Here is a 24,251-nt window from a genome sequence, read left to right as displayed (position 1 = left end):
GAGTATAATTATGAACAATCGAAATTAGGGGGGGTTGGTAAATTTTAAAAAATAATAATATTAAAGAACAAGAAAACAAGAGAAATTAGGGTGGGGTGGGGAGGAGGGTTGGAAAACTTAAAATAATACTTAGCAAAAATTTTTATTCTTTAAATTTTTTATTTATCCTTCATTTTATTTTTTACTTTATCAAAAAAATTTTTTCCCATATTTTTTTAAAATAAATAAACAAAAAATTTTTTAAAATAAATTTTATGGATTCAACAAGTTTTGATTTACCATCTACATCTACCTCAATAGAAGTACTACAATATTTCTATTTATATGTTCAAATATTAGCTAATCGTTTAGCTAAAATCGTTCTTGACTTCTCAATAGAAGTTTTTTAAGAAGACTTATTTTACTACTAATGATAATTATATTTTTGATCTGAATTTTAATCAATTTTTTCGTTTAGCCGAAATCTTCACTACGCAATATAAGTTTTTTTTAAGAAGAATAATTCACTAATTATAATTATATTTTTGATCTGATTTCTAATCAATTTTTAAAATAAGATAAGGTATTTTTTTTATTATTAATTACATCTTTACTTAATCGAAAACGTTGAACTTTATCTACGCAATAAAACACGAAAAGAAGGAGTGGCTTTAGGGTAGATAAATCTTCTTTCGAATTCCATTTATTTGAGGGAAATGGAATATAAAACAAATTAAAATTAGATATACAAATTGTTTTTTAAGATTTCGAATGAGAGTCATCTTCGGAAATTCCTATCATCCAAACTAACTAAAAGATACTTTTTAATTTTAAATATGATTAATCTAAATCGATTTCTTTTGTCCAATAGCTAATATATAGGAGTCCATAATCTTCGTTATTCATGTAAACGGTAATGATCTAGAAGATGAAAAAAAATATATATATTATTTATAATGTTTTTTTATTATCTAACAGCTGTTCTTTAGACTACTTTTTTTAGCTTATAGGTAGTATTCTTAAATGGCTTGATTTTTAAAAATGGCTAACCCGATATTTTAGCAAAAACTATTTTGGTTACCCATGTCATTATTAAAAAGGCAAACAGATTAAAGAATGGTTTCAGATCATCGAGAGAATAAGGAAGCAAGTTATCAATTTAATAATAGTTTTTAACATGAGAATAATTAGTAATCTTTTTTATATTTTGAGTCAAAAAAATAAAAGCCTTAGCCCTATCTTAAAATAAATTTTTTTAGACCCAAGCCCATCTTTAACTTAATTTCCACATTAAACTAAATGACCGATAAATATAAAATTGTCTTTCAAGTAAAATAAAAGATCTCTAAATTTTACATCTATTTATTTTAGTAAATGTATAATTTTAATTTTTTGAATAATATTTAGACGCAGCCTATGTCCAGTCCAATAAGGGAAATTGAAGAAGGATATAAAGTATCTAGATCGGATAATAGTATTATGATAGGAAATAATTATAAAATGACTCCCAAGAAAACCAGACGAAAATGTCGGTTCTGCGATAAATACTACCTAGTTAGTACAGCATCTAGTAATTTAAAAAATCATTTGAAAAGATTTCATCCGAATGCCTTACATGAAAGTCTTCAGAATGCATCCTCATCTTTGTTTGGAGTTAAAATACTTTCACCTAGTGAAAATTTAAATCTTAATAAATTAATCCTCAAATATTTTGTTGATGAAAATATATCTATCAATTCATTCGACAGTGATTCATTTAAAAATATATTAATAAATACGCAAAAATTTGGTGTAGACAAAGCGCTTCCAAATATTTATCTAAAATATATATAACAGCCAAGAATCAAATGATTGCTAATCTTAAGAAGGTGAAGAGCCAACTATCTATTACGACTGATTTGTGGACCGGTATAAATTCTATATCATACATGGCTTTGACAATCCATTATATAGATAATGATTGGTCACCCAAAAATTATTTATTAGATTTTATCGAAATACCTCACCCACATACGAGTGAGGAGATTTGTGCAATAATTATAGATTCCCTAGAAAGATTTAATATTATTAATAAAATTACATCTATTACTCATGATAACGCTTCCAATATTTTATTGGCATCCGAATACATGAAAAAATATTATATGAAAAATTATAGTAAAGAATTTTACAGCCATAGATGTTTGGCACATATTTTGAATATAGTAGTGAAAGAGGGATTAGATTCATTCTCTTCCCTATTAGAAAATGTAGACCGATTTGTCAGGAAAATACATAGAAGTCCTAAAATGATGCAAGAATTCCTAACCTTAAGTGGTGGCACGAAAATACCAATAGATGTGGCTACCAGATGGAACAATAAATATTTAATGATACGTTCAATCAATCAGGTATAATTATTAATTATAAATTTTATTTTTTAATAATGTTTTATATTTTTAGAATATTGATGCGGTCTTTAAATTTTGCAAAAAATTTGATGATGAGTACCACATTAACAATGAGGATAGTATTTTTCTCAAGGAACTCGAATCATTTTTATATCCATTTTATAAGATAACAAACGAAATAAGCTCCGAAACAATAACCACGGTAGGCTTATCTGTATTATACATTAATACAATAATGACGTCACTGGAACGCACAGAGATATCAAATGCAAGCACTCAAATAAAAAAAGCGGCTTCTAAAATGAAAGAAAAATGCAAAATATATTCAGAACATATGGCAACTTTTGCAAATTATGTCTGTGCATTCCTAGATCCTCGAATAAAAAAAAATATATACCAACTTTTCTTAATAAAGCTACATATTTGGATCATTTCAAATTTTATATAACCAATATAATCCGGAAAATTTAAATGTTTATGATATCGATAACGAGCTTAATCCATCAAATCTTATGTCGGTAACGATATTTAATGACCTTAGAAAGTAAATACAAAAATTTATTATATTTAGTCATATATTTTTATAATTCGCTTTTAAGGGAAGCATATCAATATCCAGATCCAGCGAGAGAGGAGATGGAAGATTATATTGGAGAGGTTGTTGCTAAACCTACAATCCATGTTTTGGATTGGTGGAGTTCGAACAGCACAAGATTTCCCAAATTAGCAATGATGGCTAGAGATTTCTTTTCCCAACAATCAACATCTGTACCTAGTGAAAGAACCTTTTCACGTGCGGTTGACACATTGACAAAGAAAAGAAATCGAATTTCTTCTACAAAATTAAATGAATGTTTGTCATTAAAATCATGGAAATTTAATTTTTTAACTTTAAAAGAAGATTTTTATATATAAATTTTAAGTATATTATATATTTGTTTATACTATAATATACAAATAAATCAATAAATTTTATGAAAAAATGTGTTCTTTGCGCTGATATAAAATATCTTATTTCAATAATCAAATAGGGTTTATGGACCTTAGGTATGTTGGAAAGACTCTTGCATAAGAACGGTCAAATAATATATTTGTTAGCTTTATTATTTAAATATTTTATCATATATTAGATTTATTTTGGCCTAATAGTTTTTATCATAATAATTAAAATAAATATTTCAAGTTAAAAATAAGTGAAGATAACTTTAGTGGCTATTTTTTATTTTTTTTTAAAAATTGGATATCAAATTAAGTATATAAGTAAAAATGGAAAAGATTTAACCAAGAATTTTAAAAATATAATAAAACAATTTTTTGTATATTAAATCGCAATGAGAAATATACACAACATAATTAAAAATATATATTAAAAAAATGAATTGGAAAAAAAAATTTAATACATAAAAAAGAACTGAGAAAGTATTTTAAAAAAAGCGGGTACATATCATCTGAGAGAAGCTTGAATATTTATAAAATTGGACCTGCAGATTTCCTTCCAGGGAAATCTGCTGACGAAGGTAAAATCCTTCATTGGGGTGACCTGATATCTGTCTCATTTTTTTCCCTTGATTTTAATTACAAAAATATTTATTTATTTAAATTTCTTCCCAACCCCCTCCCTTCCTATATTACTAAGGGTTGACTATAAATATAATTTATTATATTAGTTTATGATTTTAAAGGAGAAAATTAATTATTTATATCAAACATGTCAGCCTCCTATTTTTATTAACTTGAGATAAACTAATGATGTATGGGTTGCCCTTGCCAGGTTTATAACTGCTGCTTTCTTATTATATTTATAATATATAAATATATGCATTCTTTACCTGAATAAATTACATAAAAAGTATTTAAGTAAAATAGATGAAGCGGCATTAAAGAAAAAAAAATCTTAGATATTTTTTGTTTTTAATATTTTCTTAAAATATATAATATTTAAAAACTAAAATCTGAATATACAAAGCACGGACAATATGTATATCTAAATATTTTTTAAGAAATACTGGCCAACAAACGGCTCTGCAGCTATCGGATATAATAATTAATATTAAAATAAACCACATTTAAAAATTTATAAACAATACTTAATATTCTTTTTATTTGTAATTTTATGTTTAATTTATTTTTTTCATTTATAAAATAATAATTGAAAATATTTGGTATCGCGTAATTACAGAGAAACTATTACAGAGAAAACAATTATAGAGAAACTTTTACAGAGAAAACAATTATAGAGAATGTCGTTTATAGAGATTTAATTTACAGAGAATGATTTTATAGAGAATTTTTTATAAAGAATTTTATTTAAGGAATGATTATTTTATAAAAAATGTTAATCTATTTTGTATAAATTTGTGTAATTATTACTTAGGTAGGGTGCGCCTGCGTAAAACAGTTTTCTATATCAAATCCTAAATTATGCTATTATTTTTTTTTACATAATATTTTATTTCTAAAGATAATATTGGCTGAGAGATAGTAAAATAAATTGCAATAGTCCTAGGAAAAACATTCAATACCTTACAGTTATATTATTACATCACTGATTTAAAATCAATGAAAGGCTTCAAATTACGACTAAACCGTTTAACAACACTAATAAGCCAAGAAGCCAGCTTGGGTCAACCATTTAACAACACTAATCACAAATAAATTAATTATTGGCTTAAAAGTAGGCTTGAGTCAAGGTCAACTCTTGAGTCTAAGTCAAATTTTCGATTCAAAATTTGACCGAGTTTAGGGATAAGCCGGCATGGCAGCCAAGAAGCCGGCTTGGCTCAGCCGTTTAATAAAACTAGTAAGCCAAGAAGCGGATTTGGATCAGCCGTTTAACAACACTAATCACAAATAAATAAATTTCGGCTTGAGCTAACGGCTTGAGCCAACTCCTGAGCCGGCTTGAGCCAACTCCTGAGCCGGCTTGAGCCAACTCCTGAGCCGGCTTGAGCCAACTCCTGAGCCAGCTTGAGCCAACTCCTGAGCCGGCCTGAGCCAACTCCTGAGCCGGCTTGAGCCAACTCCTGAGCCGGCTTGAGCCAACTCCTGAGCCGGCTTGAGCCAACTTGTGAGCCGACTTGAGCCAACTCCTGAGCCGGCTTGAGCCAAATCCTGAGCCGGCTTGAGCCAACTCCTGAGCCGACTCGAGCAAGCCAACTCAGCCGGCTCAATAAGCCGGCTTGAGTCTGAGTCTAATTTTCGGCTCAAAAACTGGCTGAGTTTAGGGCTAAGCCGGCTTGACTCAGTTTTTTAACAACACTAGTATATGGCATATACATGCTAGCGTTTCGTCATCTTTGAATGCACTTATAAGATTTGTTCCGTTATCAACAACTATACATTTATTTAAGTAATTTTCTACTTCTGTATATTCTCCTAAAATTGAATTGACTACACTTTTAATTTTGACGTTTTTTTCATCCATTGCCCTTGTGGCCAAAACAAATGTTTTTAATTAAAATTCTTAATGATAATATGTCTTATAATGGTTAAAAAACTTAGATTTTTATAGTCATCCGTCCAAATATCAGTGATTATGGGCAAGTAATTATTATCAGGCTTTTAATCTTAAATTTTATTACATGATAAATTTTTGGACCTATAGTATTCATGAGAGTTTTCCTATTCACAACTTTTATATTTTGTTATCCATATGTAACCCAACATTTATCTCTTGGCATAGCTTGTAAAATCCTTCACTATATATAACTGACTTTTCAGTAAAAAGTTTAAGCAAAATTTAGCAAAAAGTCTAGCGATAAAAAATACCTAAACATAAAAAGAAAATAGAACTAACAAAATGATACCGGATGTTGTTTATAAAATGCGCAAGATTTTCAGTTTTCATAAATTATTCTTTTTTAAAAAAGAACTAAATTAAATATATAATATAATTATAAAATTGCAAATATATAATTATAAAATTGCAAATTTATATTTATAAAAAACAATTTTAAAAATTAAAATTTCCGTGATTCACGGGAAATTTATGTTCACGCCCGATCATGTTCGGGGAAAATTTTAGAAAGGCCCGTCACGCCCAGTCACGCCATGGAATTTAAAATTTATTAACACTCACGCCGTGACCCACCGTGACACGATGGGTCACGCCTAATTTCACGGCCCGCGCCCACCTCTAATTCACATTAATTAAGAATTGTGAATTATAAAAGTTATTATTCCTAATAAATTTATGCTTAGTATTTTTAATTAACAATAATATTTCTTAAAAAATTTTATTATCCCCCCCCCCCCAGAACAAATTCCTGCGTACGCGCCTGCTTATTTTAGCCCATTTACATCAAAAAAAATTAAAAACTTTAAAAATAACGATTATGATAATTGTCACTTATCTATAGTACATCTTCATGAAATTTTAATTTAACATTTTTACAATATATATTTTTACCCATTTGCGTTAAAAAAATTCAAAAAACTTTAAAAATAACGATTATGACAATTGTCACTTATCTATAGTACATCTTCACTGAAATTTTAATTTAACATGTTTACAACCTATATTTAAACCCATTTGCGACAAAAGAATTCAATAAACTTCAAGAATAACGATTATGACAATTGTCACTTATCTAGGTACATATTCACTGAAGTTTTATTTAAACATGTTAGCAAATCAATATTTTTAAAAAAGTAATTTAGAAAAAACCAATTCTTTTAATATACATAAATTTATAAAAAAATTCTCAAAAAATTTCCTCAATTATAAAGAAAATTTAAAATTCTTATCAAATGTTTAAAAATCTTTTTCAAAAGAATTTTTTTGCTTAATATTTTGGGCATGACATGAAAATTACTAATAAATTGTAACAAAAATAATATTACAATATCAGCATAGCATTTTTTTTTATTAAAAAAAACATCAAATAAATAAGTCTATTTTCATAATATAATAATATAATATAAATTATTATGTTTTAAAAAAAATTTAAAAACAAAAAAAATATTTATTATATTCTTTTAAAATATTTAAATTAATAAATTTTGGCTCAGTATTAGACTCGAGCCAAATTCTGAGCCGGCTTGAGCCAATGAGCCGGCTTGAGCCTAAGCCAATTTTTCGGCTCCGACTTCGAGGTCGGAGCCGTATAAACTTGGCTTTTTAACAACACTAGTTAAGACAGGGCTTGTTATCTAAAATAAAAACAAAAGGATAATAAAAAATATTAAAGCCTTGAACCTGAAGAGGAGTCAATATTAGATTCAACTCTCTAGAAATAGTGGGAATATCATCAGTAGCTAAAATAGATGTAATCTAAAATATAAAAAAATATAAGAAGAACATTTAGGCATTTTTAGTATATATATATATATATAGATTACCAACCTTATTTAGCATTGTTAGTATTTGTTGGCCTTCACGATCCCTGAAACGTTTATTTTGTTGATTTACCTGCCATCTTCTTTTTTTATTAATGACGTATAAATTAGCATCGTACAATCATTAAGGGAGGTTAAGATGGGGCTTGTTCTCTAAAATAAAAACAAATGAATAATTTAAAAAAATATTAATGCATTGAAAATAGAGGGTTCAACTCTCTAGAAATAGTTGGAATATCAAGAAGCTAAATTAGATGTAATCTAAGATGTTAGAAAGTATAAGCAGCATTTTTAGTATATATAGATGACTAACTTTATTTTACATTGTTAGTTGGGTTACACGTCATATGACTTATTAGAATTGAATTTACTTTAGTATGAGTTGAATTTAGAATTGAATGATTTGAAGAATATTTATTTTTATTTTTTGATATCAGCCCAGCCTTAGGCCGGTGGTAGTGTAGCTTGGGAATTACAAATGGCACGAAATCAATTTCCGTGAATCAAAAATAGTGCTGAATAACAAATGGCGAAGTATCAAATCATGAGATATCAGAGTTTAAATAAAAATATAATATGGATATGTGGTTGATGGATATTAAAAAAATATTATTAATTTATGTATTGCCATAATATAAATGACTATATTTTCAATAGCTAATTTAATTGAGCAGGAACAATGAGAAATAAAAATTACACAAAATTTACTATATGCAAAATTCTTCTTCTCCGTTTTATGGCGATATCCAGGTTTACCCGGGTAGGCCAGTTTTCCCTCTGATTTTTCTTTTCCATTTTTGACGGTCCTGAGCATCAATATTTGTAAGATTCATGCTTCTCATATCCGCCGCTATCACATTTGTCCACGTCATCTTGGGTCTTCTTCTAGGTCTTGATCCTCCTATTTCCATCAAGGTGCATCTCTTTACCCAGTCATCTTTTGTCATACGTTCCACATGCCCAAGCCATCTTAGTCTATTTCGTCGCATTATCACTCCGATCATTTCTATACCCAATCTTGCTCGCAATTCTTTGCTAGTTTTTCTCTCTCTCAGATATACCCCACACATCCATCTAATCATCCTCATCTCTGTTCTTTCTAATTTGGCTTTATGAGTCGCTTTCATTGCCCATGTTCCGCCGCCATAAATTAAACAACTCCTCACACAGCTTATGTAAACTTTCCCATTTAACTTCAGAGAGACTTTTTTATTTGTAAGAATAGACGACATCTCTCTGAACTTCTTTCAAGCTTGTCTGATCCTTGCAACAATGGCAGAATTTACACCACCATCTGCGTTTAGCATATCACCTAAATAACAAAACTTATCCACTTTTTCTAGGGTTAACCGATTGCCAATATCCAGACCACCATTTTCTAGGTTACCATTATTATGTATCCCTTTCATGCATGTTCTATAAATAAAGGTCATTCTTTCTAACATCAAACTTCCCCTTTTCCAGCTACATCTATTATGTACCCATTTCTGGCATCTGGTGCATTGGATAGAATTTCTAGCAACTCCTTTCCCACATACACCACAAGGCCACTTACCGGATTCCTCCATCTTTAGATTTTCTCCACCACAATCATCACCTTTGTCTTTAATGCATTCATTTTCAGGCCCTTTACTTCCATAGTCATCTTCCATTTACAAATTTTATCCCTCAATTCTTCCTCACTGTTTGCCATTACAAGGTCATCTGCATATAATAGCTCCAAGGGAAGTCCTTCACGCATTTCTCTAGCCACCACATCCATTACTATGATATAATAATGGACCCAGCACGGATCCTTGATGAAGTCCTACCTTCACCTCAAAGCTGTCACTATCACCATAATCCGTCCGTACTGCTGTTTGTGCTCCAACATACATTGCCATCACTGCGATAACCAACCCTTCCTCCACACCTGATTTTATCAAGGCCCATCTAGTAATCTCACGCGGCACCCTATCAAATGCTTTTCCCAAATCAACAAACGCATAATAAAGTATCTTTTCCTAGGCAAAATATTTCTCCTGCATTTGTCTCACCACAAAAATTGCATCTGTCGTGCCTTTTCCCGATGTAAAACCAAACTGCATTTCATCAATTTTAGTTTGTTCCCTTATCCGCTTCTCTAACACCCATACTTTCATTGCATGTTCCAAGAGTTTAATAGCTCTGTAAGACCCGCAATCTAAAGGATCACCTTTCCCCTTGTATCCTGGGATAATTATACTTCTTCGCCAGTCCTCGGGAGTAGTTCCTTCTGTGATAATTTGATTGGCTAAATACATTAACTATTCAATCCCTAAATCATCAGAACCTTTAAACATCTCTGATACCACCATCGTTAAACCCGATGCCTTCCCTTTTCACCTTTTTCACTGCTCTCTATATCTCGTCCTTGCAAAATTTACACCCTGGACCTTCTATCTTTGCACAACTAACATAATTATCCCATTCATTTTGCTCATTCAAAAGTCCTTTAATATAGATCTTCCAGGTGTTCTTAATATCACTACTATCAATCATCATTTTTCCTTCCATATTTTTCAAACATTTAACACCACATCCTGCCTCTTTTTTGCCATCCTGCTTTGCCATTCGAACCATATTTCCCATTCCATCAACTCATCCCATTTCTTTAGCAAACTCCTGTCTTTTTTCTTCTTGCGCCTTCGCTATTAATTCCTTAGCATTTCATTTCGCCATCTTGTAAATATCGTTCACTATTATCCTTACTATTATACCATTCTTTAAAACACCTGCGTTTCTCATCCGCAGATTTCGCTACCTCCGGGTTCCACCACCAAGTCTCCATATGTCTAGGCGGCCCTTTTGTCCATCCACATACCTCCTAAGTTGTCATCACCCAGGCTTTTTTCATGGCTTCCCACTTGTTCTTTACACCAGATGCTTGTGCCACATCCGCCTACCCTAATCGCCAATGTCATATTGAATTGACATCTAACACTCCCCTCCTTCAGTTTCCAAACCTTCAGCCTTGGCATAAACTTTCTTTTAGTGATCCTGGCACCTTTAAGAGTGAGATCTCCTACAACTAGTCGATGTTGATTTATACATTTCCCGGTATCACTTTCATATTTTTTTATACATCGATCACATCTCCTTAATAACAAATAATCCACTGCACCTTTGGTACTACCCGACTTATAAGTCACCAGCTTCTCAGATTCTTTCTTAAACATTGTATTACAGACAATGTTATCCATAGCATCACTAAAATCTAAAATCCTCTCTCCTTCCAAATTTCTCATGCCGTAACAGAACCCTCCATGTACTTCTTCAAAACCCTCACTACTCGCTTACACATGTCCATTCAGATCAGCAGCCAGGATAATCCCCTCTTCATTTGCCAGTCTTGATGTCACCCCCAAAAGACTGTCCCAAAATATATCTTTCTCTTCTTTACATCTTCCAACCTGAGGAACATATGCCGAGATAATATTATATAGCTTTCTACCAAAAATCATCTTGATAACCATTATCTCGTTATCTAGCCTTCTCACTTCGACTACTTTGTCTACCAATTTCGCTGCAACCAATACCCCAACTCCAACCTTACCATCAATACTTCCTTGCCAAAAGAATTTATACTTTTCACTAGATCATTCGTGTGCAATTTTCTTTCCATCTAGTCTCCTGTATGTAGCACACATCTATATCTTCTATGCAATACATCGACCACTTCTCCCGCTCTTCCCGTCATACTTTCAACATTCCATGTCACTACCCTAACTCGATCCCCAGTAAACTGGTTTCTCCACTTATTATCAGGTCGTTTATGGCCGTCATAAGTTTCATTTTCATGAATCGTGGTTCCACCAGGTTTCCCATCCTTCTTTTTGTCGTAGGCGGATGAGGATGCCCACGGGGTACTAATGAATCGTGGTTCCACCAGGTTTCCCATCCTTCTTTTTGTCGTAGGGGGATGAGGAGGTCCACGGGATACTTTGGGCTGTACCCCGCCCATGCTTTGTTGCAACCATAGGGAAATTTTGTAGCAAGGTTTTACAATCGGATGCCCTTCCTGACATCAACCTCTTTAAGAGGTTTTTATACCCCGTCAAGGAGACAGTGATCTTATTCTAGACCCAGATCACAGTAAACCTTTTAGACCTCCGTTAGCCGCCAAAAGACGTTGCCAATCCCCCGTCACTATGAGGCTGAAGGTAGGATTTTGGGAGAGACTATATGCACAATAATAGGTATATATGCGAATTAAGATGAATATTGTTTGGAGAACCATTTTGGAAAGCTTTCTATAATGTGAGATCCTTGAAAATATAATTTTTTCTTAAATTTAAAAAAAAACGATTTCCCTTTTTGAATTAAAATTTTCCCCTTTTAATTCGATCTTTTCTTTTTTTGATCGAACCCTTTCCTTTTTTGATCATACTTTTAACGGGAAAATACTTGTACTTTAAAGAAAATGGCAAGCTAGAATCAGTTGGGATTAAATATTTTATAAGAATGAAGAAAAGAAAAAAAAAGAAAAGAAAAGAAAAGAAGAAGAAATGAGAAGCAGGAGAAGTGAAAGGAATTTGGAGGGAAAGAAAAAAGAAAGATGAAGGAAATAGGAAAGAGAAAGGAAAAGGAAAAAGAAGGGAAAAAAATGGAGAGAAAAGGGAAAGGAAAATGGAAAGAAGGGAATAAAAAGGGGTATGAAAGAGGATTAGTATAGAAGATGGAGAAAAATAGGGAAATTAAAGGGGAAAGGAAGGTAAAAAGAAAAAAAAATTAAAAGGAAAAGAAAGGAAAAGAGAAAGAGAAGGAGGAAAGAGAAAAAGGAAAAGAAAGGAAAAGAAAGGAAAGGAAAGAAAAGAAAAGGAAAAGAAAGGAAAAGAGAAGGAAAAAGGGAATAAGGAAAGGAAAGGATAGGATAGGGAAAGGAAAGGAAAGGAAAGGAAAGGAAAGGAAGGGAAAGGAAAGGAAAGGAAAGGAAAGAAGGAAAGGAAAGGAAAGGAAAGGAAAAGGAAAGGAAAGGAAAGGAAAGGAAAGGAAAGGAAAGGAAAGGAAAGGAAAGGAAAGGAGAGGAAAGGAAAGGAAAGGAAAAGGAAAGGAAAGGAAAGGAAAGGAAAGGAAAGGAAAGGAGAAGGAAAGGAAAAGGAAAGGAAAGGAAAGGAAAGGAAAGGAAAGGAAAGGAAAGGAAAGAAAAGAAAAGAAAAGAAAAGAAAAGAAAAGAAAAGAAAGAAAAGAAAAGAAAAAGAAAAGAAAGAAAAGAAAAGAAAAGAAAAGAAAAGAAAAGAAAAGAAAAGAAAAGAAAGGGGGAAATGGAAAGAAAAGAGGAAAGACGAAAGGATAAGGAAATTAATAATATAAAAGATTAAATAAAAGAGGAAAAGGAAAAGAAAGGGAAAAGAAAGGAAAAGGAAAAGGAAAAGGAAAAGGAAAGAGGAAAAAGGAAAAAGGAAAAGGAAAGAGGGAGAAGAAAAAGGAAATAGAGAATGAGAAAAGAAAAAAAAAGAAAAAAAGAAAAAAAAAGAAAAAAAGAAAAAAAAAGAAAAGAGAAAGAAAAAAGAAAAGAAAAGAAAAGAAAAGAAAAGAAAAGAAAAGAAAAGAAAAGAAAGAGAAAGGGAAAGGGAAAATAAATATGTAAAGGAAAAGAGAAAAGTAAAAGAAAATTGGAAATGAAAAGGAAATAAAAAGGAAATAAAAAAAGGGAAAGGGAAATAAAGTAAAAGTCAAAAAAGAAAGGGAAAGATAATAAGAGAGAAAATAAAAGGGTAAGGAAGGAAAAGAGAAAAAAAGGAATATAGAAAGGAAATTAAAAAGGGAAGAGGGGAAAAGAAGATAATGAAAAGGGTAATGAAAAGAAAATGTTAAATATAATGGGGGGGGGTGAGGTTAGGAAAGGTAAAAGAAAAAGGGAAAGAATAGAGGAAGGCGAAAGGAGAAGGAAAAGGGCAAGGAAAAGAAAAGAAAAGGAAAAGAAAAGGAAAAGGAAAAGGAAAAGAACAGGGAATAGAAAAAGGAAAGTGGAAGAAAAAGGCAGGGAAAGGAAAAGAGAAGGGAAAATATAAGAAAGATAAAGCGAAAAAAGGAATATATAGAAAAGGAAATGGAATAGGAAAAAAAACAGTAAAGGAAAGGGAAAAAGAAAAGAGATAGTAAAAGAAAAGGTAAGAGGAAAGAAAAAAGAAGAGGGGAAAAAAATGGAAAAAAAATAAGGGAAAGAAAGGGGAAAAGGGAAAAAATGGGGGGGGGGGATAGAAAATATAATGGTAAGTGTAAGGCGACACAGCAATAGAAAAAAATATGCAGGGTAGGAAAAAGGGAAATTGAAAGAAGGAGTAAACTACTAAAAAGGAAGAGGGAAGAAAAGAAAAGGGAGAAGTGCAAAAAGAGAAAGGAGAAGGAAAATGTAAGGAAAAGTAAAAGAAAATGGAAGGAAAAGCGAAAGAAAACAGAAGGAAAAGCAAAAGAAAAAGGGAAAGTGAAAGAAAAAGTGGAGATAACGGAAAAGCGAAATAAAAATTAAGAGAAAAACGGAAAGAAAAGGGATGAAAGAAAAAGGAGGGTAATGGAAAATAAAAATAAAAAGGAAAATAGAAAAGAAAAAGAAGGGAAAAAAGGTGGGAGAAGGGAAAAAAGGAAATAGGGTGAGAAGAAAAGGAAACGGGATAATGGAAAGTAAAATAAAAAATAGAGAAAAGGGGAAAGTGAAATAAAAATAAATAAAAAAGGAAATGTGAAAGAAAAATGAAAGAAAAAGAGGAAAGGAAATAAAGAGGGGAGAGGTAAGAAAGAAGAGAAAGGAAAGAAAATGAGTAAGGAAAAGAAAGAGCAAGGAAGAGAAAAAGGAAAAGAAGGGAAAAAAATGTAAAGGGAAAAAAAGATAAAGGAAAAAAAAAAGGAAAGGAAAATGAGAAGGAAAAAAAATGCGAAGGAAAATTTGGAAAGTAGCAGGGAGAGGAAAAGGTAAAAGAAAGAAAACGGGAAAGGAAAGAAAGGAAAATCTGGAAAGGAGCAGGGAGAGGAAGAAAAGGAATGGAAAGGAAAATGGAAAGCAAACGCTTGGAAAAAGAAGAAAAATATGAAATGAAAGAGGGAAAGAAAAGGAAAAGGAAAGAATAGGAAGGAAGGAGAAGGGAAAAATAGAAATGGAGTGAGAAAAATAGGAAAGAAAGCGGGATAATGGAAAGTGAAATAAAAAACAAAGAAAAAGAAAAAGAGAAAGAGAAAATGAAAGAAAAATATAAAAAAGGAGAAGTGAAAGAAAAATGAAAAGAGAAGAGGGAATGGAAAGAAAAAAGGGAAAGGAGAAAGGAAAGAAAATATGGAAAAAGCAGGGAGAGGAAGAGGGTAAAGTAAAGAAAAAAGGGAAGGCAAAAAAGTAAGGAAAAGAAAATGGGAAAATATGAAATGAAAAAGGAAAAGAAAAGAAAAAGAAAAAGAAAAGAAAGAGAAAAGAAAAAGGGAGGAGAAGTGGAAAAAGTAAATGGGGTGAGAAGAAAAGGATAGATAAAGGGATAATGGAAAGTGAAATATAAATATTACAAAAGGGAAAAGTGAAAGAAATAATAAATAAAAAAGGAAAAGTGAAGGTGAAAGTGAAAGTGAAAGTGAAAGAAAAATAAAAATAAAAATAAAAAAATAAAAATAAAAATAAAAATAAAAATAAAAATAAAAATAAAAATAAAAATAAAAATAAATAAAAATAAAAATAAAAATAAAAATAAAAATAAAAATAAAAATAAAAATAAAAATAAAAATAAAAATAAAAATAAAAATAAAAATAAAAATAAAAATAAAAATAAAAATAAAAATAAAAATAAAAATAAAAATAAAAATAAAAATAAAAATAAAAATAAAAATAAAAATAAAAATAAAAATAAAAATAAAATAAAAATAAAAATAAAAATAAAAATAAAAATAAAATAAAAATAAAAATAAAAATAAAAATAAAAATAAAAATAAAAATAAAAATAAAAATAAAAATAAAAATAAAAATAAAAATAAAAATAAAAATAAAAATAAAAATAAAAATAAAAATAAAATAAATAAAAATAAAAATAAAAATAAAAATAAAAATAAAAATAAAAATAAAAATAAAAATAAAAATAAAAATAAAAATAAAAATAAAAATAAAAATAAAAATAAAAATAAAATAAAAATAAAAATAAAAATAAAAATAAAAATAAAAATAAAAATAAAAATAAAAATAAAAATAAAAATAAAAATAAAAATAAAAATAAAAATAAAAATAAAAATAAAAATAAAAATAAAAATAAAAATAAAAATAAAAATAAAAATAAAAATAAAAATAAAATAAAAATAAAAATAAAATAAAATAAAATAAAAATAAAAATAAAAATAAAAACAAAAATAAAAATAAAAATAAAAATAAAAATAAAAAATAAAAATAAAAATAAAAAATAAAAGAAAAACAAAAAGAAAAAGAAAAAGAAAAAAAAAAATAAAAAGAAAAATAAAAAAAAAAAGAAAGGGAAAGGAAAATGAGAAGGAAAAGAAAATGGGAAAGGAGAAAGGGAAGAAAATATGGAAAGGAGCAGGGAGAGCAAAAGGTAAAGAAAAATATTCCTTTTTTTGCTGAAGAAAGAAAAGAATGGAAAACAATTTTATATTCTATTTATAATAAAATATATCCATTATTTATTTTATATAAAATATTCTTTATTATTATAGTATATGTTAAATATATTTCATACGACCTTTTTGACTTTTCTTTTTGTTAAATATATTTTGTACGACCTTTAAAAAGTTATCCTACTTTTCTTTTTTATATGTAAAAACTTTATTAACTTAAAATGTTCTTTTCGTAAAGTACCTTAAAACAAATCTAAATTGTATATATGAAAACATAGGCGTAGCCGAGGGGGGGGGGGGAGCAGGAGAAATTCCCCCCCCCCCCTTCAGAAATTTATCACTTTTTGTAAATATCATTTTTAGCTAATAAAAAAATATCCCCTTAATCCTCCTCACTCTGACCTCAAATATGTATGCATATCTTAAATAATAATTTAATAGGAAGAATGAAAAGTTGATATTTTTTATAAAACTATTCATCATAATTTATAGATTTTTTAGAAAATAAATTTATAAATATGTAAAATGAACCAAAAATGTTTTTAATAAATGGAATATAAGCCAAAAATAAGTCTTAAGACAGAAGTGAAATGTATTATAATTATTAATAATAGATCCATAAAATTATAATATATCAAATATAATTTTTTATAAAGTGAGTAATTTTAATTTATTTATCTTAATAAAAGTAAAATATAATTATAAAACTATTGATAAAATTAGAATACCTTAGGTAAAAAAATATTAAAGCACAATACGAACAGTGGAATATTATATGTAGTAGATTTACAGTATATCTAATTATCAAATGACAATCAAGTAATTTTTACCAATATAGCCAATTATATATTTTACAGAAAACTCTAAAATATTGATAAGGACATCAGAAAATATCTTTTAAAGACATTGTGGGATGAATAATATGAAGATTAAATTTAACTATGATTTTTACTTAATATAAATAGATGGCGTTAAATAATTGAATACAAATTGTTGCTCTATTTAAAATCAAGAGCATTGATTAGTAAAATTTGTTAAATTAATAACTGTAATATATTCTCTAACTGTCAAATATGTCTGTAAAGTGGGAATTTTACCTAGTATGTTATAATTAATTCTATATAATAAGAGTAAAATCAACTATATGTCTATTAAATTTTATAAATAAATTTCTTATAATTGTTTGGAATAAATGATTACCATGCTTTTATATTAAGGCATATACAATGCAAGTAATTTATTATATTTTTATTTTATATAAACTAATAAAAATATATTTCTCTTCTATTCCAAAATATTTTTTATTAAAATTTGTAAAATATTTTATGACTATATATAGACTAAAGTAACCCGGCCGCCCAAAACGGGTCTGAATCCCCCCAGTAATTTTAATTCCCCCCCCCTTATGAAAATCCTGGCTACGCCTATATATGTAAATGTTTATAAAAATAATATATATATATAGTATTGAAAAATTGCAAAAAAAAGTAGATTAATAAAATATTTAAAATCAAATTTATTCGTTGCCTTCCGCGAATTAACAGTATACATATATCTTGAATTACTAATCAAAAAAATAATTATTATTTTTGTATTTCCCTTATTTCATCATGCATACATATATTTTTTAACTATATTTAAAAGAGGGGCTGAGTTTTAAATAATCATAAGTAATAATGTGTAGCAGGTATTAAAACTATCATTATCCTAAAATATCTAGTATTAAACATTAATTCTCATAAATACTTCAAAATAACTGGCATTATTATTTTTAAAATATTTTTATTTTATTTTAGATTTTTTTTTTCCATGATGTAAAATGTTTTTAAGATAAATGGAAAATAGAGATAATTATTTTCTATAATATTTTAAAAAAAATTTTTACTTTTTGATCGAAATCGCATTTCAACGAAAGGCAATATATCCTCTTCAAATACCGATATATAGACTTTTGAGGCTTGATAAAATAAAAAGTTGATTTACAAAAAAAATATAAAATAAATAAATACGTACCATTACATACCGATGGCATGGCATCACGAATAGTGTTGTTAAATAGTCGAGTTTTTACGACTTTGAACTCAAGTCGGAGTCGCAAAACTCATTTAAAATTGAGCGGCTCAATGAGCCGCATGAGTCGGCTCGATGAGTCGGCTTCAAAGTCGGCTTCAGAGTAGGCTAGTGTTGTTAAATAGTCAGTTTTTTACGACTTTGAACTCAAGTTGGAGTCGCAAACTCATTTCATTAAGCGGCTCAATGAGCCGCATGAGTCGGCTTCAGAGTCGGCTCGATGAGTCGGCTTAAGAGTCAACTTGATGAGTCGGCTTCAGAGTCGGAAAAAATTTATTTTGAATCCGCCTGCTATTATAATTTACTCCACGATAAAAAATATTTAAAATTAAACCACTATGGTTCGAGAATTTAAATATTTTAAAATTCAAAATAACCTTATATAGTATTATTTGTTTTTTTTTTTTTTTTTCAAAAGATTATGGAGCTCAGGCATTAAAATCTAACAATCCCCGGTCTCCCCTATAATATATTTAAAAAAAATCATACCCAGTCTGAATATTTTTTTTAAAAAAATCTTTTATATATATTCTAAATAATTGTATAGGTAGTCTTGTTAAACGGCTCGATTTGAGCCAATTTTAAAACGGCTAACTCAATATTTTATCCAGAAAGCTATTATGTAAGCTTTAAGAAAGTTTAGACATCTATCAGCGAAATGTCGGGGTTTAGATGAAAATATTAATAATAACATGGTCATATTCTTAAAATAATACATTTCGAATTTAATAATATTTAAATTTTCGAAACATAGGGGTTAAATTTTTAATATATTTATCGTGGAGTAAATAATAATAGTAGGCCGATTCAAAAATAAACCTTAGACGACTCTCAAGCCGACTCATCGAATTAGACTCAGAAGCCGACTCATGCGGCTCATTGAGCTTTTTTTATTGAAATGAGTTTTGCGACTCAAACCTTGACTAGATTTTAAGCTGTCAACTCGACTGAGCCAATTAACAACACTAATCACGAATGACGTAGTGAGAACATCGAAAAATTATAATATAGATTTTTTTAAACATAAGATAATATCCAGATTAGACATAAATATTTTTCATAATTTTCAATTTATTTAAATGCAATGTGTTGTATATATTAAAATGCTAAATTTTATCGCTTTGATGCTCAGAATATGTGTAAATATTATTAATATCAACAAATCGGATAAGTCAAAAATAAATTTTTCCAGTCGTAACCAGCGTCTACATGACAGGATTTTCACTGGATGCAAACCCCCTTCAAAAACCTTTGCCTACCCCCCTAAAAATCCCCGCCTTTGGCGGCAGTATCTCTTTATCATTATTTTCACTTATTTATTTATTGATACTCTTTTCAAAGAATTTATAAAGGATAACTTAAATTAATTTATCTCTACTACCAACTATCGATATTTTGTGAATATAAAGATTTATTTTTTAGATAATAAATTCAATTAAAACCTCCATTATTTACAAAGAATCAATTATTATGGCATTATGAGCTTGCTAAAATATCTAAACCTTTTAAATTACATTTAAAAGGATAGTTTATTGGAAAACAATGTGTATGATTGTTTGCAATATATAGATTTGGTCGATGAATGTATTATAATAATACTATAATAAAAGTATTAATTTTTACAGCAATAAATTTTGTCCTATTTCATCTCAAAATTCAATAGATAACCCCCAAAAAAATTTATCCTACCCCCATTAGAGCAGCTTACCCCCTACCCCCTCACAAAAATAGGATGCTTGTTCCTACCCCTCCCGCTCATGTAGACGCTGGTCGTAACGATTCGCAATTATTCGGTTTGGATTGTATTCCATATTGGGATATGGAATCCATAGGAATTTGGAATAATTTAATTTTAAATCATTTACTGAAGGCGATTTTTAAATTTGGAAAATTTGATATAGCTGATTTCAGCAAGTACGGAGTATCCACACTGAATTTCAGACAATCTTGCCTAAACAATCGAGTCTCTCTCATAACATATCTCTCTATATATGCTGGAATAAATTTCCTGTAAAATCAGATTTCCCATTTAAAATCATCCTCAATAAATGATCTCTACCAATGCTGGAATAAATTTCCTGACAAATCAGTCCATTTAAAATCATCCTCAATAAATGATATAAAATTGAGATATTCCGAATCCAAATAGATCCTACTTTTTATTTATATCAGAAAATTAATTTAATATAAATACTGACAACTATATTATTTTACTTTTTATATTTATCGTGTCATATTTTATTATTGATCTTAATAGTAATGAATATTTTATAACAATCTTAAAAAAAAATATTTTATTTGTGAAAACAACTTTTGGCAAATTTATATAATTATTAAATTTCGTAAGGCGCAATTTTGCTTTACTGAAGTTTATTATTTTAACAATTTTATGATGCCTAGCTCATTAGATAATAATATTTGGGTCATTGAAAAACCTCTTCATCAAACGTGATAATCTTAATATTTTTTATACTATATAGTATTTTTCTTTTAGGTATTTAATAGAATTTCGTACGGAGCAATGTCAACTATTTCTCAAACACAAATGCAATAAACATCGTCCATATACTTGCTTTTACTGGCATTTTATGAATCAGAGAAGGAGACGGCCAATAAAACATGAATCTGGAAATTTTAATTATCACCCTGACATATATTGCACAAAATATGATGAAGCAACTGGAGTTTGTCCAAATGGTGATAAGTATATATTTACAAATTTATTCATGATGTTTAATTGCTTGTAGCTGTCCATTGTTGCATAGAACATCTGGCGATACTGAAAGAAGATATCATCTTAGATATTACAAGACAGGTTAAAAAATATTAATTAAAAATTATATTAAAAAATTTATAGAAAATTGTGTACATGAAACTGATATGAAAGGTAGCTGCTCAAAAAATGGAATACACTGTGCTTTTGCTCATGGCTTGTTTGACATAAGAGAACCTTTACTAGGTTCAGATGAATCCATTTTAGATGAGTTTATTCATAGAGCAATTACAAAACAACTTTTGGTTAAAAGCTTTACTAATATCATAAAAGATAATGGAGAAAACAAATTAAATAATATAAATGGTAGTAATTCAGAGACAATGTTTGATATTGATCACATTTTACCTAATGGCCAGATTCTTAATCAAAATAATACCAGTGATATTGATAAGGAAACTTTAAAGTTTTTACTCTCTTCAGAGAACAATAATGATGAATCAAAGTCCATTCCATTAACCAAATTATTTGAGGTTATAAATTCCTTGATTAAACACTCTTCTATGTCAACTACTAATAATGGAGAATCATCTTGTGCAGCCAATAATCAATCTCAAAATGGTCATTTATCAGTTAATTTAGAAGACTGTAATTCTAATCAAGTTTATAAATACAAAATGGTTGAAAAATTAATCAATAGAAATGCTTCACCAACTTCTGTTCTAGTCCTGCCCACTACAATTCCTACTATCAATGCTAAACAACTACAAAATTTGAAAAGACGTTTGCAAATAATATTTATGAAAGAAACTCTAAATGGTGGGAATATTGAATCTTTTGATTCAATCAATTCCAAGGCCAATACAAATTTCAATGGGACTATTAATCATTTTAATGGAACCTCTCCACTGCATTTTACTAATGGTGGTATATCTAAAAATATTAATCAAACAGATAATAATGCAGTTATGCTGAAATTAAATAAGATATGTCCAATGTTATTATTAGAAAAAGACAGGGTTTTGCAAAATGAAGATATTAAATGGAAAGGTAAAATATTTTTTAAAATTCTTCTGATTTATGATTATACCTTAATTTAGGGATGTACTTATATTATTTATTGGATTGGGTGGGCATGACTGAATTAAGAATCCTCTATTAAAAAACCTTAAATTTAAAAGATAAAACTATAATGTATAACTCTTCAAGAGGATTCAGAAAATGTTAATATTAATATTTTTAAAAATTTATCATTTTGACTTAAACTAAAATAAGAATTAGCGGTGGGTACTGGCCTAATTTTTTATGCCTGCTCACTGGAAATAAAAAAATTTACACCTTTTCACACTTACTACTAAAAAAAATTGACCCAATCTGTCCCCTCACAAAAGACAATATTTTTATCACAACTAAAAATTCATGGTGTTATTAAATTTTTCAAAACTTTATTGGTATACTTTTGCACTTTTTTAAATTTATTCTGTTAATAACACAAGATTATTACAATTATTATTTAGAAAAAGGAGAATGTCCATATTTTTTTATTACAATATGTTTGACTTTATTCTATTAAGTAATTGGTTATATATAACAACATTTCAATAGAAGCCAAGCTTGTCAGGCTGACAAAATTTTACTAGCTAAATTTCTCTAAAAAGAAAATAAATTTTCTTGCTCCCATAACTTAATATTGTCATTGTTATTTAGTTTATGAGCATGAACCTTTTAAGTTCACATAACGTTCTTAGGTAGATGTTGATGCTTTGTCAGAATCATCTAGAAATGCTCTAAATGTTTCATTTAGAATATACAGTTTTTTTTATATGTGTAGGATAAAATAGGTAGGTTATAAATGATAGTTCACATTGGCTTAGGCGTATCATAATTTTATATCTTTGGGTGACCAGGAGAAACATAATAAAAGTAAACTCCTATTTAGTAGGGGTAGCTGGATTGTTAAGGGGATCTGCAAAAGAAAAATAAATTGTTTCTTTGAGACATTGTCTATGGGATATGCATACATTAGGAATAATTAAAAAGTATGTGCATAAGGCTACAATTATTGCATTAAGTATATTTATTGTGTCGTACCTTCAAATAATTTTTTATTAAGGTCAGACCCCTTAATATACACTGTTGAGAGGCAATGGGAAGCTTAAAAATAATATCCCAAGAATGGATATAGAGAAAAGACAAATTAGTATTTAAATGGCAGGCCATTCCATATCAAATGAGCAAAAAAACTGAGATTTTTGGCCGACCCCCTTCGATTTTTTTAAATTTGGTAATCAAAATCAAAGAAAGGTTAGTGTAGTTAAGAAATAGCCAAAATTTTAGTCTCGTAGCATTTATATTTTTGGAGATATTAGGGTTCAAAGTGGCAAAAATGACGTATTTTTACCATTAACTGCCTTCATTCAATTATGCATATCTTAAAAACTACATAATTGTAAATAACAAATTTAATATCAAAATTACGTACAAAGATTCTACTCTTTCAATTTCTGGTCATTTTAAAGGACTAGAGGGTCATTTCAATCACTTTTTGGCCGACCCCTTTCGATTTCGATGAAAAATCGTAGGCTGGTTATATATGTTCCCATTAGATTATAAACAAAATTTTAGCGCATTAGCAACTATATTAGCAGAGATATTTGGGGTTAAAGGTCTAAAAAACGTCTTTTTTTGCTTTTTACTGATGTTAAATAACTAGTTTTTAATTTTAAACTAAATATGATCAAATATTGAATATAATATCAATAGCTAAGTTAATAATTGATGATTATGGCGAAAACATCAAAATTAATTTTTGATAAAATATGGGTCATCTTATGGTCAGTTGAAAACTTGAAATTAATATTTCGAAATGTATATGATCTCCGATTTTTAATTTTTTTAAGAAATATTATCCGTTTAGTATTTTTTTAATAATTTCTTCAACAATTAGCATGGCTGGATATTTATTTTAAAAAATATTGCGATATTTATACTTTTAAAAAAATAGATGGCGCTATATATAATAGTTTCAATATGTTAAAATTCATTTTTTTTATTGATTAAAAATATTTTAATGTATATATAACATACTAAATCGATTACAATGTCCATTATATATATTTATTTGTAATTCAGATCATAAATTTTTAAAATCTTCACAAATTTAGCTTAATTAAGATAGTTTATAAATTAATTAAATCTTACTT

General features: G+C 28.6%; 3 protein-coding genes across 3 annotated transcripts in view; 2 read left to right on the top strand and 1 right to left on the bottom strand.

Moving 5' to 3' along the window:
• Positions 1 to 8,458: 8,458 nt before the first annotated feature.
• LOC135926906 (uncharacterized) lies at positions 8,459 to 8,833 on the bottom strand. The gene has a single exon (XM_065462840.1). The coding sequence runs from the start codon at positions 8,831 to 8,833 to the stop codon at positions 8,459 to 8,461; it is 375 nt and encodes a 124-aa protein (XP_065318912.1).
• Positions 8,834 to 11,736: 2,903 nt separating this feature from the next.
• LOC135926905 (putative uncharacterized protein DDB_G0271982) lies at positions 11,737 to 13,785 on the top strand. The gene is given in 3 exon segments (XM_065462839.1): positions 11,737 to 11,767; positions 13,053 to 13,246; positions 13,609 to 13,785. Coding segments are annotated over 3 exon segments (402 nt in total).
• Positions 13,786 to 20,648: 6,863 nt separating this feature from the next.
• Positions 20,649 to 24,251, top strand: part of LOC135926033 (uncharacterized) — a 28,333-nt gene continuing 24,730 nt past the window's right edge. Inside the window, exons 1-4 of the mRNA XM_065461684.1 lie at positions 20,649 to 20,783; positions 20,830 to 21,039; positions 21,083 to 21,150; positions 21,193 to 22,098. Of these exons, the coding sequence (XP_065317756.1) occupies positions 20,728 to 20,783; positions 20,830 to 21,039; positions 21,083 to 21,150; positions 21,193 to 22,098 (1,240 nt within the window). The 5' untranslated portion in view covers positions 20,649 to 20,727. The remainder of the gene's footprint in view (positions 20,784 to 20,829; positions 21,040 to 21,082; positions 21,151 to 21,192; positions 22,099 to 24,251) is intronic.

This window comes from Gordionus sp. m RMFG-2023, chromosome 3, assembly GCF_954871325.1.
Source record: "Gordionus sp. m RMFG-2023 chromosome 3, tfGorSpeb1-WG-v2, whole genome shotgun sequence".
NCBI classification, from domain to species: Eukaryota; Metazoa; Nematomorpha; class Gordioida; order Chordodea; family Parachordodidae; genus Gordionus; species Gordionus sp. m RMFG-2023.
This window is presented reverse-complemented; position numbering and strand designations above follow the sequence as displayed.

Excerpts from the sequence above, each read along its gene's own strand:
- LOC135926906 (XM_065462840.1), bottom strand. The coding sequence starts at position 8,833 with ATGAAAGCGACTCATAAAGCCAAATTAGAAAGAACAGAGATGAGGATG.